The 17447-nt window shown below is 37.6% G+C and overlaps 1 protein-coding gene across 1 annotated transcript in view; it reads right to left on the bottom strand.

The window, feature by feature from the left end:
* The window catches only part of EPHX4 (epoxide hydrolase 4), a 32986-nt gene that overhangs the window by 6462 nt on the left and 9077 nt on the right, over positions 1-17447 (bottom strand). Inside the window, exons 4-6 of the mRNA XM_072968228.1 lie at positions 15788-15916; positions 12679-12782; positions 9206-9354 (exon numbers count right to left, since the gene is read on the bottom strand). Coding sequence (XP_072824329.1) covers positions 9206-9354; positions 12679-12782; positions 15788-15916 — 382 coding nt within the window. The remainder of the gene's footprint in view (positions 1-9205; positions 9355-12678; positions 12783-15787; positions 15917-17447) is intronic.

Genomic DNA, 17447 nt, shown 5'->3' on the forward strand with positions numbered 1-17447 from the left:
TATTTGTAGTCATTATATATTGTATAACCTTGTCTTTTTTGTCCTATACATTTTATAACCTTGTTTTTAATGATGTTCTTGACCTTGATTACCCACGTAAAGAACAATCAGAGGGTGTCAGCCGAGTTTCCAAAAGTTTTGCACTAGACTTAACCTAAACAGTCTAGTTTAAAACCATCTTTTACCCTTATGAAAAATTGGGAATTTTGACCTTCACAGGCCTCCTTTTTTCCTTCTCTCTCTCCATGCTAATTAACAGGAGTCTACAGCTGACTCTTGGGAATGCAGGTCCTCCTAATGAGCGATTGTTAGTAAAAGAATCTCAGAAAGATGAGAATATTTTCCATCTTTCTTGTAGCTACTTAAAACATACTGTTTTGTATCACAAAGCTAGCTCTGATAAAGGAATAAACTGAGAATGCTTCAAAACTATCATTCTTGTCTCCTGTCCAAAATTAAGACTTGCATGAAAATGTGTTATTCTATTTTCTCTTATAATAACTCTATTTACAAATGTCATTTGTGAAAAACAAACAACAAATGAAAAACATGGACTTCAGACAAGGTTGCCACAGTCTATAAAGTGTAACCTGTAGCCTCTGCAATGGGTCTGCCTTTTTAATCATTGCCTTGCTTGATAAATAACCTACAAATACCTTTTAAATCAACATGTCTAGTTTGCCAAAGATATACGCATATATTTACACTTGTAAATTCTGTTGTTAGTCAAAGAAAGAAGATCTGGATTTACCTCTTCTCCCCTCATTCAGTCTCAAAGATGCCATATTCAAAGAATTTGAGAGGTTTTTGTTTTATTTAAAGTAACGCCCACTACAATTTGTTTCCATCCTCTTACTTTCAACCTTCTGTGTCCTTATGCTTTAATTATGACTCAATCCAACCTGGTATTTTAGCTTTTGACCGACGTTTACTGAGCTTCCTGACAGGCTGGAACTCTTTCTGCCGTCCTGCTCCGAGCTTTCTGTTCACCCTGCTTTGCTTCCTTTTCTCCTTTCCTGCCTTCTTTTGAAGTGAGTTTTCTTGTCTCTTCTACTGGTTTGGAAGTAACACATTCCATTTCTCTTATTTTATTTTACTAGAAATTTATTGCATATATTATATATGAGTGATTTCTCTCTGTCTGCCTCCTATCAATCTACCTACCTAGTATTTACCTGTCTCTATGATTTATAATTCTATTGTTCGTGTAAAATATAACCTGTCTTTTGTATTTTCACTTACTTATCTCTCTAAGCTATATTCTGGGTAACTTTTCCCAGATCTGTCATCTAGTTCATAATTCTCTTTAGCTTGCCTGAGCTGCTGTTTAACTCACTCAGGGACTCTCAGATTTCAGCAACATGCTTTTCATCAGCAGAAGTTCTTCTGGTTCTTTTCCAGCTCTTTTCAGTCTGTCTTGATATTTTCTTACACTTTTCTCGTATCTTTTACTTTTTCATTTATTTAATGACTTAAACTTACTTTGTAGTCTCTGCTAGTTCTATTATTTGAAATTTGCAGGAGTTCTGCTGCGACTGTATCGTGACTCACTACAGTGGGCTGGTATTTTCTGCAGTTCGGATGATCAGCATCCTCAGGGGCTTTATCTGTGGGAATGGTGTGTCTGAGTTGAGATGTGTCCTCCAGAGAGATTCCGTCTTTGCTCCTGCCAAGCTTCCTAGGCAGTGTTACCAGCCTAAGATGATGCTAAAAAATATTTTCCCCCCAAGAATTTTAGTATTACGCAGGCAGCATAAATTCAAGCCCATGAATCTTTTTAAGGCAGGCTGTGGCTGCTAATTCTCAGGGGAAATCTTTTTCTCCTGGGTAGAATCCAAACCCAAATACACAAATCTCCATGTCTTACCTTTCACACTATACTTTCTCCCTAGACAATATCTTCTGAAACAAAAGTCTCATTTGTCTCTGTCAGTGACTCCAAGATTTGACATATCTTCATCCCAGAATCTTTCCTCTGAGTTCCAGACTCCCGTATCCAACTGCCTATTTGAATATCTAAGGCACGACCTCAAACTCAGCTAGTCTAAGATCAATAAAATTCAAGGCCTTCCCCTCAGCACTAGTTCTCCTATAGTGCGTTCTCCCTCAGTGAGGGGATGACCACCCACACAGCTGTTCACGCTAGGCATTCAGGAGCCATCCTCAACATCCCTCTTCTTGTCCTTCCATCCAGCCCATCACCAACCCCTGTCAACCAACCTGTTAAACAGCTCTTAAACCCACCCACTCTCCCCATCTCCACTGCCTTCACACTAGTTCAGCCTGCCAGCATCTTCAGCCTGGCCTGCGGCAGTTTCCCCACGTTCGCCCCTCCAACATAGTCTCCATATTGAGTAAATACATCCAAATACAAACTGAAGCATTTCTTTTTTCTGCTTGAAATTCTCATTCACTGGCTTCACATTTGTGGCTCTCAAGTCTTTAATATGGTCTACCTGGCTCTGCATAACCAGCCCGCTGCCTCCCTCTCAGACCCATTCTCATTCCACTCTCTTCTTTGCACTTCCTGTGCTCCGCCACACTGGCCCTCATTGTGTTATTAAAACCACAACCCTCCATCTTCCCACACAGCTTTGGAAGATGCTGTTTTCTTTTTCTGGAATGCCAGTCTCCCCCCAAATTTATCTAGTCAATACCAAACTCATCCTTAACTTCTATGTCCAAACATCATTTCTTCCATTCTTACTCCTTCCTCTCCAAGTCCTTATGTTAGTTTATAACCTGTATTCATTCCTGCAGTTGTCTGCTTATTGCTATTTTCCCTTCTCAACTACAAGTTTCGTGAGATCAGAGACCTTGCCTAATTTTGCTTGTTACTGTATTCTGAGTGCTGACATAGCCCAGAACACAGAAAGTGCTTGATAAACATTTCTTAACTGAAAAATGATCATTAAAAAATAACTAAAAATACACATCTATTCAAAATAATCCAAAGGGAGAAAAGAAGTGGATAGAGTTATGGTTAAAACAAGTGACAGCACAATTATATATCCTCCCAGTTTTAATCCCTTTTAAATTTTTCTTTTAAAATAATATTATTATTATTTTTAAAAATCCATGTCATGTCATTTTTATCTCTCTTGGTTTTGGTCTCCTGTTATTGATTATACACAGGTTTCAAATATTTTTTTCCTCTTTTCTCCTTTTTAAAAGGTTTTTAAGAGACATCTCAACCCGACTGCTATTCTGCTTCAACTTGCTCTTCAATTATTCATTATACACTGCTTTCAAACCTCTTCTTCTCCCCCTTTTCAAAATTCTCTCTCTATCATATCTTTTTTTAATCTGTTCTATTTTTTATTACCTTTTAAATTTCTACTTTCTAAACAATTGTATATGCTTCTAGTTTTAATTCCTTTAAAATTTTTCTTTTAAAGTAGTTATATTATTATTTTTTTTTTAAAATCCACCTGATTTCATTTTCATTTCTTTTGGGTTTGATCTCCTGATATTGATTATAACTAGGTTTCAAATATCATTTTTTGATCTTTTTTTCCTTTTAAGAGTTTTTAAAAAAAGACATCTCAACTTGAATGACAGTCTGATTCAAATTGCACTTCTATAATTGATGATACACTGTTTTCAAACCTTTTTTTCTCCCTTCTTTTAAAATTCTCTTTCTCTCTCTCTCTTTTTATTTTTTAAGTTTTATTCCTACACAGGCATTAGATAAATAAATAAACTCCTTTAAGGACCACAATAGATAACTGATACTCCATAAGCCACAGTACCAGAGAAATATGAGCAATATGAAGAAGCAGAGGAACCACTCCCAATTAAAAGATCAAGAGAAATCCCCTGAAAGCACGATCAAGGAATAGACACTGATGGCCTACTAGATCAAGATTTCAAAAAAGGACTGATCAAAGTACTGAAGGAACTAAAAGAAATAGTGTTTAGAGATGTAAAATATGTCAAAAATGAAATCGAGGCTATAAAGAAGAGCCAAGTAGAACTGGTAAACTCATTGGCTGAGATGAGAACGGATCTAAAGGCTGTGCAAAGCAGACTAGATAATGCAGAGGAACGAATTAGTGACCTAGAAGACAGGACAACAGAAAGCACCCAATCAGAACAATTGCAAGAAAAACAAATGAAAGCAACATAAGGGCCCTATGGGATAATATAAAGCGTGCCAATCTTCACATAATAGGGGTCCCAGAAGGGGAAGAAAGATCAAAGGGGATTGAAAAGATTTTTGAAGAAATTATGACTGAAAACTTCCCAAACTTAAAGGTATCAGATATCCAAGTATAGGAAGTTCAAAGGGTCCGAAAGAGGAAGAACCCAAACAGACCCACACCAAGACATATCATAATCAAGATGGCCAGAGTCAAGGATAAAGAAATGACCCTAAAGGCAGCAAGAGAAAAGCAAAGAGTGAGTTACAAGGGAACCCCCATAAGGCTCTCAGCTGATTTCTCTACACAAACACTACAGGCCAGAAGGGAGTGGTAAGATATATTCAAAGCCCTGAATGAAAAAAAGATGCAGTCTAGGATACTTTATCCAGCAAGGCTATCCTTTAGGATAGAAGGAGAGATAAAGAATTTTATCTTTATCAAGCAAAAACTAAAAGAGTTTAGCAACACTAAACCCATGCTAAAAGAAATATTGAAAGGTCTTCCCTAAATAGAACAGCAGCAGGATGCTACAGAAATGAGAAACTCACAACTGGAAAGGTGATAACTCATGAATTACAAATAAACATGAAATTGTAAAAGAAGACATCTAAATCATTAAGAGTGGGAGAGGGAAGCAAGAAAATTTTTTTTTCTTTTTTAAATTTTTTGTTTTCAGTAGGATGGGTTAAAGATATAGTAATGGGCTAATAGACTTACAGAAAAGGGTAACCACAAGCCAAAAACTTACAAGGGAGTCACAAAAATTAAATAAAATCCATGATAATACAAAGGAAAATTACCAAACCACAAAAGGAAGAAGAAAGGAACAAAGAGGAAATACCAAATCAACTGCAAAAATTTGTTCAAAATGACAATAAACACACATCTATCATTAATTACTGTAAATGTTAATGGACTAAATGCTCCAGTCAAAAGACATAGAGTGGCAGACTGGATAATAAAGCAAGAACTTTCAATATGTTGCATACAAGAGACCCACTTTAGGGAGAAGGACACATATAGATTGAGAGTGAAAGGATGGAAAAGGATATTCCACGCAAGTGGAAAAGCCAAAAAAGCAGGTGTTGCAGTACTGATTTCAGACAAAATAGACTTTAAAACAAAGGCCATAAAGAAAAATAAAGAAGGACATTTTATAATGATTAAAGGAGTGATACAAAAAAAAATAAAGGAGTGATACTAGATGAGGATATTACACTTGTTAATATATATGCACCCAGTATAGGAGCACTTAAATACATAAAACAATTACTAACAGAGATAAAAGGGGATATTGATGGGAATACAATCATAGTTGGAGATTTTAACACATTAACATCACTAGACAGATCTTCCAGACAGAAAATAAATAAGGCAACAGAGAAACTAAATAATACAATAGAAAAATTAGATTTGGTGGATATTTTCAGAGCATTACACCCCCCAAAAATAGGATATATTCTTTTCAAGTGCACATGGAACATTATCTAGGGCACAAAAGAAACCTCAACGATTTTAAGAAGATAGAAATTATCTCAAGCATCTTTACTGACCACAATGCCATGAAACTAGAAATCAACAACGGAGAAACAAAGGAGAAAAAAAGGAAAGCATGGAGATTAAACAGTATGCTATTAAAAAACCAATGGGTAGATAAGGAAATCAAAGCTGAAATTAAAAAATACTTTGAAACAAATGAAAATGAAAGCACAACCACACAAAATTTATGGGACACAGCAAAGGCGGTGGTAAGAGGGAAGTTTATAGCGATACAGGCCTTCCTCAAAAGAGAACAATCTCAAATAAACAATTTAACCCACCAACTAAAAGAACTAGAAAAAGAAGAACAAAAACCCCCAAAAGGCAGCAGAAGGAACGAAATTATAAAGATCAGGGAGGAAATAAAATAGAGATTAAAAAACCATAGAAAAAATCAATCAAACCAAAAGCTGGTTTTTTGAAAAAGTAAATAAAATCGACAAACCTCTGGCCACACTCACAAAGAAGGAAAAAGAGAGAGCACAAATAAGCAAAATAAGAAAGGAAAATGGAGAAATTACAACAAATAAAATAGAAATACAGACTATCATACGAGAATATTAAGCAAAACTATATGGAACCAAACTGGATAACCTAGAGGAGATGGACAAGTTTCTGGAAACATACAGTCCACCGAGACTGAATCAAGAAGAAACTGACCACTTGAACAAACCGATCACTAAAAGTGAAATCGAAATAGCAATAAAAAAAAACCTCCCTACAAATAGAAGTCCAGGACCGGATGGCTTCACTGGGGAATTCTACCAAACATACAAAGAAGAACTCACACCAGTCCTTCTCAAACTCCTCCAGAAGATTGAAAAGGAGGGAAGGGAATACTCCCAAACTCATTCTATGAAACCACCATCACCCTGATACCAAAACCAGGCAAAGACACTACCAAAAAAGAGAATTATAGGCCAATATCACTGATGAACACAGATGCAAAAATCCTGACCAAAATATTAGCAAATAGAATCCAACAACACGTAAAAAAGATTATACATCATGACCAAGTGGGGTTCATCCCAGGGACACAAAGGTGGTTCAAGATATGCAAATCAATCAATGTAATACATCACATCAACAACAGAAAGGACAAAAACCATATGATCATCTCAGTAGATGCAGAAAAAGCATTTGATAAAATTCAACACCCATTTAGGATAAAAACTCTCACCAAAGGCAGTATAGAGGGAACATATCTCAACATAATAAAAGCTATATATGACAAATCTACAGCCAGCATAGTACTCAATGATGAAAAACTCAAAAGCTTCCCACTAAAATCTGGGACAAGACAAGGCTGCCCACTATCACCACTCCTATTCAACATAGTCTTGGAAGTCCTAGCCACAGCAATCAGGCAAGAGAGAGAAATAAAGGGGGTCCAAATTGGAAAAGAAGAGGTAAAAGTGTTGCTATATGCTGACGACATGTTACTATACATAGAAAACCCTAAAGGGTCCACACAAAAACTACCAGAGCTGATCGAAGAATTCAGCAAGGTAGCAGGTTACAACATTAACGTTCAAAAATCAGTGGCATTTCTTTACACTAATGATGAATCAACAGAAAAAGAAAGTAAAGAAACAATCCCCTTTAAAATAGCACCCAAAGTAATAAAATACCTAGGAATAAATCTAACCAAGGAGATGAAAGAATTATACACAGAAAACTATAAACCATTGATGAAGGAAATCAAAGAAGACTTTAAAAAATGGAAAGCTATCCCATGCTCTTGGATTGGAAGAATCAATATTGTTAAAATGGTCACACTGCCCAAGGCAATCTACAGATTTAATGTAATCCCTATCAAATTACCCAGGACATATTTCACAGAACTAGAACAAATCATAATAAAATTTATATGGAACCACAAAAGACCTAGAATTGCCAAAGCATTGCTGAAGAGAAAGAAAGAGGCTGGAGGAATAACTCTCCCAGACTTCAGACAATACTACAGAGCTACGGTCATCAGGACAGCATGGTATTGGTACAAAAACAGACATAGAGATCAATGGAACAGAATAGAGAGCTCAGAAATGAACCCACAAACTTTTGGTCAACTCATCTTCAACAAAGGAGGCAAGAACATACAATGGAATAAAGACAGTCTCTTCAGCAAATGGTGTTGGGAAAACTGGACAGCAGCATGTAAAACATAAAGCTAGAACACTCCCTTACACCAGACACAAAAATCAACTCAAGATGGATCAAAAACTTAAACATAAGACAAGATACAATAAACCTCCTAGAGGAAAATATAGGCAAAACATTATCTGACATACATCTCAAATATTTTCCCCTAGAAGAAATAAAAGCAAGAATAAACAAATGGGACCTGATAAAACTTACAAGCTTCTGCACAGCAGAGGAAACCATAAGTAAAACAAAACGACAACCTATGGAATGGGAGAAAATTTTTGCAAATGAAACCTTCAAAGGCTTGATCTCCAGAATATACAAGCAGCTCATACGACTCAATAAGAAAAAAATAAACCACCCAATCCAAAAATGGGCAAAAGACCTAAACAAGCAATTCTCCAAGGAAGACATACAAATGATCAATAGGCACATGAAAAAATGCTCAATATCACTAATTATGAGAGAAATGCAAATCAAAACTGCAATGAGGTATCACCTCACACCAGTCAGAATGGTCATCATTCAAAAATCCACAAATGACAAATGCTGGAGAGGCTGTGGAGAAAAGGGAATCCTCCTGCACTGCTGGTGGGAATGCAGTTTGGTGCAGCCACTGTGGAAAACAGTATGGAGAGTCCTCCAAAGACTAGGAATAGACTTACCATATGACCCAGGAATCCCACTCCTGGGCACATATCCAGAAGGAACCCTACTTCAGGATGACACCTGTACCCCAATGTTCATAGCAGCACTATTTACAATAGCCAAGACATGGAAGCAGCCTAAATGTCCATCAGCAGATGACTGGATAAAGAAGAAGTGGTATATTTATACAATGGAATACTACTCAGCCATAAAAAATAAAATAATGCCATTTGCAGCAACATGGATGGACCTGAAGATCATCATTCTAAGTGAAGTGGGCCGAAAAGAGAAAGAAAAATGCCATATGACATCACTTATATGAGGAGCCTAAAAAAATAACAGCAATAATAAGGACACAAATGAACTAGTTATTATTTATAACTAAGATGATTGATTTCTTGAATATGTGAGCACATCTGACTGTCTTTTATGATTGGAGTACCACATTCTGTTGATACTTACTTTGTGGTTGGCTTTATTCCCCTGATAACTATGTAGTTAAAAAAGCTAAAGCTCTAATCTGTTCTTAGAAACAATGATCGGCACATATATATAAACAAAAAAATGTAAAGTATATTGTATATACGTATTTACATGCAAAATAATGTGTATGTGCAGTCGAACTGTAATAATTCTACCTAATAAAACTGAAAAAGGAAAAAAAATCGAGTACTGGCTCTGTATGGAGTGGATATTTTGTTTAACTAAAAAGAAGAAATTATACTGACCTGAAGATATTTCGGTAATGGTTAATTGGACCGCTTAATGCTCCAGGCTGAGAAAAGACATAAATATACGCTTCAAGATCTTCTGTTGTTAATCGACATCCTTTTCTTCCAATGCCAGTACTGTGACTAGTGAACAGATGTTTCAAAGCCTAATAAGTGAGAGGAGAATAATTAAACCTTTTCAGTTACCTAACAGTAACTCAATCTTTGGCTTTTGAAAGAGAATGAGGGTCAATGTGCAGTGATAGCTCCCAATTGCTGCTTTAGCCAGGTTGGAGAATTCACTGTTTACAAGCACATTTTATACATTTCTGCTTTCCTGGCTTTTGACAGTCCTTCCTTCTAGTCCCCTATGCACACTTCACCTTTATGAAAACCACCGTGTCTTCTTGGTGTCAATTCACGTTCTAGAAGGCTGAGCTCAAGTTCTATGCCTACCTTAAGGCCTTCCCTAATGTTCCAGCTGACAACAATTTGTCTGTTTACTGATAACAATCAAGGCCCCCTGCAAAGTTATTTGAACTTCTTTTGACCACAGCCTAGAGTAACAAATACATTTTACATCATGATCTAGTTCATATCTCTACAAATATAATTCTGAAACAAAAGTTTAAAGAAATAGCCCTGACACTTATTACGGCATGTACTGATATTTTCAGTTCAATTCTGTTCTACTTTATTTTTAAAAATTTAAACTGCAAGCCTCTTTATTGAATTGCAAAACTTATTTCATGACTCACTAATGGTTCCCCACCTACAATTTGAAAAACACTGCTTTATGACAGCATTTCTGAAAGGACGTACCTACACCACCTGCATCAGAATTATTAGGAGCCTTGTTTAAATTTAGATCTCTCAGCCCCAAAACACACTTGCAGAAATGTGAAACGACATGTGCAGGATGTGACTCACTGCAATATTATTTGTAATAGAAAAAGAATGGAAACAAATGTCCACAATTAGAGGGTTGATTGAATAAATTGTAGTATAGCTACATGATGGTGTGTTATGTGCTTTTAGTACTCCAAGAAAAGATGGAGACAATCTATTCCGATAATGGAGTCATCTCCAGGGAATACTGTTAAGTGAAAAAAAAAAAGGGTGGAAAGTCGTGTTTATAGTGTGTTTCATTTTGTGTGAGAAGAAGACAAATGTATACATATTTGCTTTTATTTTTAAAAAGAAACAATAAAATGATGAAACAAAAACCAACCAAAATGGTTTTCTATGAGAAAGGGAAGAAATAGGATGGAGACAGAGAAACAAGAAACACACAAGTGAGACCTCTCTGAATGTAGACCTCTCTTAGAGTTTTGACTTGGAACTATATAAATGTTTTATATAAAATCATAGAAGTTAAGTAAAAACCCTACAGCCTTACATTTGCTTTGGAGATGTGAATAAGAACTCATAACTTTTTTCTGTCTAAAAAATATATATATGTCCAAATTCTGTCCAATGGAAAGATTTAGAAGCAATGAAAACAAAGTAAGAATGATCACCCTGACACCCAGACTGTGGTCGCTAAACACCATTTCCTACCAATGGGAGGCAGCGTTCCTTCCATAAATGCCTGACTCCAGATCAGGAGCAGGAAATAAAAGATGACCCTAGGACACGAAGGAAGCAAGCCATCACGGCCTAAAGGGCTGTGTCAAGAGGACACAGCGGCCAACCGGAAGCGGTGCACAAGTGCCCCATATGGGATGACTTGGGCATCAAAGAGAGAAATGACTGCAACAGGTTGAGACGTACCAAGTACCTCTTTAAAGCTCATGAGCTCGTAACGATATGAAAAGAATGAGCATCCTCATTGCTCATCACTGGAGGTTTCTAAAGCCTGAACTCCTCACTCTGGAAGTTGTTTATAAAGGGTAATAAAACAATATAATAAAAATGAAGCATTTATCCTGCCATTCTTGTGGGAACTATATTTCAGAATAACCAAATAGTAGATGTGGAAAATTCTTCCTCATAGAAGAATTCCAATTAATAAAAGCAGAAAGAATAGGAGGACTAGAAAATGAATATTTTCTAATGAAACAATGAACCTAGGCAGTGATGGTCAAAGTATGCTGAAATTCTCTGGTGAAAGGTTGTTAGGAAATCTGGGTAGGCTGACAACTTGTGAGCCGGCTAGTTAACGTTAGTGTTACTAAAACTGGGACAGCTAGACATTCTGTGCTTCCCTGACGTGATGCATTAAGAAATGCACAGCGCCACCTAGAATAAAATCAAAATAAAACTCAGTCTAATTAAGCTGCTAGATCAGTAGCACCTAAGAATTAGGAGAAACGAGGGTTAGCAGAACTAATTGAATAACATCACGATGAAGCAGTCAGTCAACCCAGAAAGTAGACCATTCCTCAGGACAAATGACCAAATTTCTTCCTAAAAAAAAAAAAATGGTGTTAAAAAAAAAAAGAAAGAAGGACTGTTACAGACTTTAAGAGCCATAACAACCAAACACAACGTGGAGACCTTGTCTGACTCCTGATTCAAACACATGAAGTGTATAAAGACAGGTGAGACAGTTAAGGAAATCTGAATGGGCATTAAATGATACTAAGATGTTATTATTTGTTCTGTTAGGTTTGATAATAACATTGGAGTTATGTTTTTTTTTTAAAGTCCTCATCTGTCCAAGGTACATGCAGAAGTATTTCCAAGTAAAATAATATTATCTCTTTTTTCAATCTCCCTAAATACCTAACACCATGTTGGACAAACAAGAAGCACACGAGTAACTTGGGAGAAACAGACACCACACGTGACTCCTGGCGCCGGTGCACGTGGCGCCCCAGTACCGCCAGGCTGAGCTGCGTTGCAGGGTTTTGTTTACTCCCAAGGGCCTCCGCTTTCGCTGCTGTCAAACTCTCTTACCAGGCATCTTGTCCTCTTATCTCCCCTTGAGATGTTCTCTAGAAAGAAGCATGCCTGCAGGGGCAGAGGCTCTTAGGAAAAATTGAATTAACAGCCGAGCACTCAAGCACACAAACAGTGTAAAAGGAAGGGAGCCTGCAGAGGAAGCCTGAGAAGCAGTTATGAAATCTCAGCATTTGTCTGTTTTTTTTCCCTTAAGGATGGATTTTAATTTTACATGTTTTTCATTAAAAAATAATATATTAATTGTTTGACTTGCCTCCCCCTTTTTTTTGCATACGAGGAAATGCCTAATGCACAGCATGTAACTGACACACAATAAATGCTTATTTAAACCAGATCAGAACAACACGAGCAGGACTAGCTTTGTGGGGGTTTGTCTGTCTTCAGTGCTTCAGTCTATCTTTGTGATTTTTAGCTTCCTAGTTTTGCCATCCTCTTGGGCGTCAGTCTTTCTTTTTTAGTTGTTACATTTGACATATAGCATTGTATTAGTTACAAGGATACAACATAATGCTTCAATATTTGTATACATTCAAAATGATCATCACAATCAGTCTGGTTAACATGCATCCCCATGTTTGACTTACCTTGAAATCATTTATGGAGAGCATAAATTCCGGGAACCATGGTATTTGGAAGAAGTAATAATAACTGGATTTGAACAGCTGGACAGGGTGTCGTAAGATATATTCTGAAATTAAAACACTATGTTAGACCTTGTCCACGGGGTATGCATTACTCGCTATTGAAATTATTTTCTTTTAAGGCAGTTTCACCTTCGAGATAATCCCATAAAAGAATCCACAAACAAGGCTTCTGTATTTTTCTCTTCAGAGCAATTACTATGTTCTCATATTTTATTTTGGATATTTCTGCATTTTAAATATTTATAACACTTCAAATAGAAAGTTCGTTCCACTTTATGAAGTGTTAATTCAGAAAGGAACAGGAAACCCAAACAGCACTGCCTTTCCTCCAAGGTCATTATCAGGACGTCACACTTTTCCTCAGCGTACGTGGGGAAGTAATTTTCCGTTGTTTAAAAGATTATCCTTACATGCTGATTTGAATATCTTATTCATTCGGCCTTAACAGAAACTAAAGTATTCCCTATAAGTTCATTTATGTATCTAGAAATTTTAAACCAGGGAGTAATGGAATCACACATATTAAATGTGCACACTTCCTTGCCTTAGAGGTAAATTTTTGCTTATTTTGAATTTTGTAATGGTTGGAGCTTTTAGAATTGTAATTCTTAGGTAAGTGGAGCACTGTTACGCTATACTTTTTGCAAAGTCATCACTGAGTAAAATTTATTTGGCCCTCCTTAAGAGCTATCAGTGCAATTAAGGGGCGAATACAGTCATATTACTTGAATACCTCGTACTGACCTGAGCAGGGTTGAACCTATTATTGACAGTTTCAGAATCCAAGTATCTTCTTACTGAAACGACCAATTACAGTTTGTCCGTAACAGCAGCGCCACCACAGTAACACTTACTAGGCTCCTGATCAACTGGACAAGCATGACGCACAACTTCCACTGCCTGATGCAACTGAGAGAACTGTGATGACCGTCAGTTTGGCATCTGAATGCTAAGCATCCATCCTATTATCTCGACCAAGATAGGACAGCTGGATATGTATCTAAAGTTCAGCTCTTGTACAATATTTACAGTCACGCTCCCTTTCTCCCTTACTTTAATTTTGAGGAAGAAATAGAAATACATTTTTCTGAATTTTTCATTCCCTAGAGGGTGGCTGTGGGTCATAGAAAATTTGACAAGGATACTTCAAGAGAGCAAAATTCTAATTTTTGTCAAAACCCAATATAACTGTGCCTAGCCATTGTTTACAGGTTTTTGTTTAGTCACTCTGAAGATTTTAAGAGTCCCCTTTATAGCAGAGGTTCCCAAAGCATAGTCCATGTGGACCCCTGGGGATCCCTAAGACACTTTTAAAGTATCCAGATGGTCAAACTATTTCAAAACAATACGAGTAGCTGTTCTCATTTTGCTGACATTTGTACTGATGGCACAAAGCAGTAGGAGATAAAGCCACTGCTGCCTGAGCCTGAGCCAAGGTGGTGGCACTATATACAGCAGGCACAGTGATCCTCACCGCCACACACACGCTGTAAACAGATAGACACATGAAGTACCAGTTTCACTGACGAATGTCTTTGATGAAACAGCAGAATTACTAATTTCATTAAATTTCTACCCCTGTGTAGACATCTTTTAACATCGTAATGAAATAGCAAGTGCACATATGGCAGTGCCGCTGAACGCCCAGAGGCAATGGTTGTCTCGAGGAAAAGCCCTTCTGCCATTGTTTGATAACCTGAATTCGCTGCATTTTTCCTGGAACACCATCTTTACTTGAAAGAATGACTAGCGAACTATCACCAGTCAGACGTGGGTATTTAGTGATGGTCTCTTGAAAATGAACAAAGCAAACCTGTCACTTGAGGGGAAACAATCAACAGTGTTTGTTGCCAAAGAAGAAGTTCAAGCTTTCAAATGAAAACGAGAATTTGGGGAACTTGTGTCTGCTACTGTGAGCTTGACAGCTTTGCAACACTTAAAGGCTTTTTCTTTTTTTTTTTGATGAAAGTGGGTTGATATTAATGAACGTGATTCTTTGATATCACATAATGAAATGTGTCAACTTATGGAAGATCTGCATAACTCACTGAACCAGTATCTTCCAATGCGTGACAACTGCAAAATCATGCATGGGTAAAAAATCCATTCGAAGTGCTAAAGAGACCAAAGGGTTTTAATGTAACAGAGCACAAAAAGTCCATTAACAGGGCATCAGGTTCCACACTGTTACTAACCTTTAAGAAACCACCAGTTTCTGAGTTTGGGGTAGTATTCAAGACGTATACCCACACTTATTTGAAAAGGCTATTCAAACACTCCTTCCCTTTCCAATTACAAATCTGTGTGAGGCCAGATCCTTCACATACTTCAATTCAAACATTGGCAACAGATTGAATGTAGAAGCAGAGCTGAGAATACAGCTGTCTTCTATTAGCCAACAATGAAAGAGGTTTGCAAAAACACAAAACAGTAACACTCTTCTCACCAAAATTTTGTTTTGGAAGATGCAGTTAGTTTTCAATAAAATGTTATTTAGGTTAACGTGTATTGGATTTATTCTTTTAAAAACGAATTAATGCATAAACATTTGAAAATTTCTCACTTTTAATTACCAATACAGTGAACGTTTATAGGTATAACTCATATAAACAAAAGCTCAGTGGGGTCTTTAATAATTTTTAAGAGGATGAAGGAGGCCAAAAATTTGACAACTGCTTCTTTAAAGAACGCTGCCATTCCTGAGAGCCAAAGCCGTCAGGCAAGAGCATTCATTTCCAGGCTGTCAAGACTCATCACTGTCAAAGTGATGTCACTGCATTTTTCCCTTTAACTCTCCCCAAGTTAGTGGCAAATGTTTTCTAAAAAGTGATAACATTATGCAAGCAAATGTAAACCTACACTTCCTTCGACTCTTCAGGAATATCTAAAACCAAGCTATATGACATCGTCCTGTACTAACACCATATTTTAGTCATTTCATTTCAAAAATATTATGTTAATCAAATTTTGCTGTTTTCAATCCAACGTGTCAGTGACAATACTGAGTTGTCACGTCATCAGAGATGTTTTAATGGAAATTTAAACTCACCTGTAAATACACTTGGATGAGGGAAGTTAATAACCACAAGCTTCATCACCACCTCGGGGTAACAGATGGCAATCAGCCAGGCGATCATGCCGCCCCAGTCATGGCCAACGAGAACACACTTGCTGTACCCTGCAACCGAGAAACGCATGCTGGCATCATTGAAAAAACCATGAAACAGGCGTGCCTCTGAAACCGCTCTTTCTGCTCTCCTGCCCTAATTACGCACCGTGTGTAAGCTCTGAGTTTGGTGTTTCCAAATCTGAATGTGTCTGATCACCTAGGGGTGCCTTTTACAAAATTTAGGTGCCCAGGCTCCTCTACAGAGTTAGAGGTTCAGAATTTCTCTCAGGAATCTACATACATGTATTTTTTTACTTTTTGTTGAGGGGGAGGTACTTAGGTTTATTTATTTTTGGAGGCGGTGCCGGGGATTGAACCCAGGACCTCCTGCGTGCTAAGCACGTGCTCTACCACTTGAGCTATGCCCTCCGTCCCAGGAGTCTATATTTTTAAAAAAAATCTGAAAAAGCCAGCTCAGCTCTGGTCACATAAACCCGAGTGTGGAAAACCATGGTAAAAACTACACGTAATTAGGTCACGAGCAAGATTACATTATTGATTTGATAGAAGGTTGCACGATGACAAAATCAGGCCAAGTAGGACTGAATTACCACAAAGTATGAATGAAATATGGCTGTTGGAAACCTGTCTCTGCTTATTTTGCCGTAATCAGACTAAGTGACAGCACTGCACTGACACTCCCAGACCGAGTTCAGTTTTTCTCCTGTAAGAGCACTGGCCCGATCCATGCTTCCATTAGATTATTGTAGACAGGAGTCTTCAATTTGATTTCATGGGTTTCTCACTACATTGGGTCTATTAACATTCCGATGGTAGCAGCTGGGTTTTCGTCAAAGGGATGCAGATTAGATTACTGCTAAAAAAAAATGTACTCCTCCCCTCTCCCCACCGCCATAAAGGGAGCACCTGTCACTGCCCCTTAGATGGTAGACTTGGCAGTGTGATTTGCTTTGGTCTCGTGATGGGTGTATGATTCAATTTGGGGCTCAGCCATGTGACTTGCTTTGACCAACGGGCTGCAACCAGAAATGTGAAATATGCTTGCGCAGCTGGGCTCCGTCCTCTTGCCGCTTCAGCCACAGCCTGGAGAAGAGCTTCCCCCAGGTAGCTGCTCCCCTTTCCTGGGGCTACAGCCCAACTCACAGGGAGAAGCCAGTCCCAGCTGGACCCGTAGCCTGAGGCAAAGACCCAGAGGGGTCCAGCTACGGCTGAGCTGCAGATCCAGGGGCCTGAGAACGAATGCCTACACCGGATGCCACTGAGCTTGGTGTGGTTTGTTACACAACATTATTGTGGGACTAGCTGATCAGTACAGGAGAGATAATGCAAGCATTTCTGCATCTTACATTTTAAAAGGACTATTTAGGTGTGGGTTCTGAAGAAAAAAATTTTCTGAGGACAAGAATCAAATTTCTAATAATTAGTTCTGAAAATAATAAATAGTATACATTAAGCCAATTTTTAAAAACAAATTTTGAGAGTCATTCTTGGCTGGTGGACTGAACAGTTATTCTGGGTATATTATTTTAAATTCCCTCTGTGAATACTTGGAGCTGTATGTGTATACAGGCGACAGGAT

This window comes from Vicugna pacos, chromosome 9 (genome assembly GCF_048564905.1).
Source record: "Vicugna pacos chromosome 9, VicPac4, whole genome shotgun sequence".
Classification (NCBI taxonomy): Eukaryota; Metazoa; Chordata; class Mammalia; order Artiodactyla; family Camelidae; genus Vicugna; species Vicugna pacos.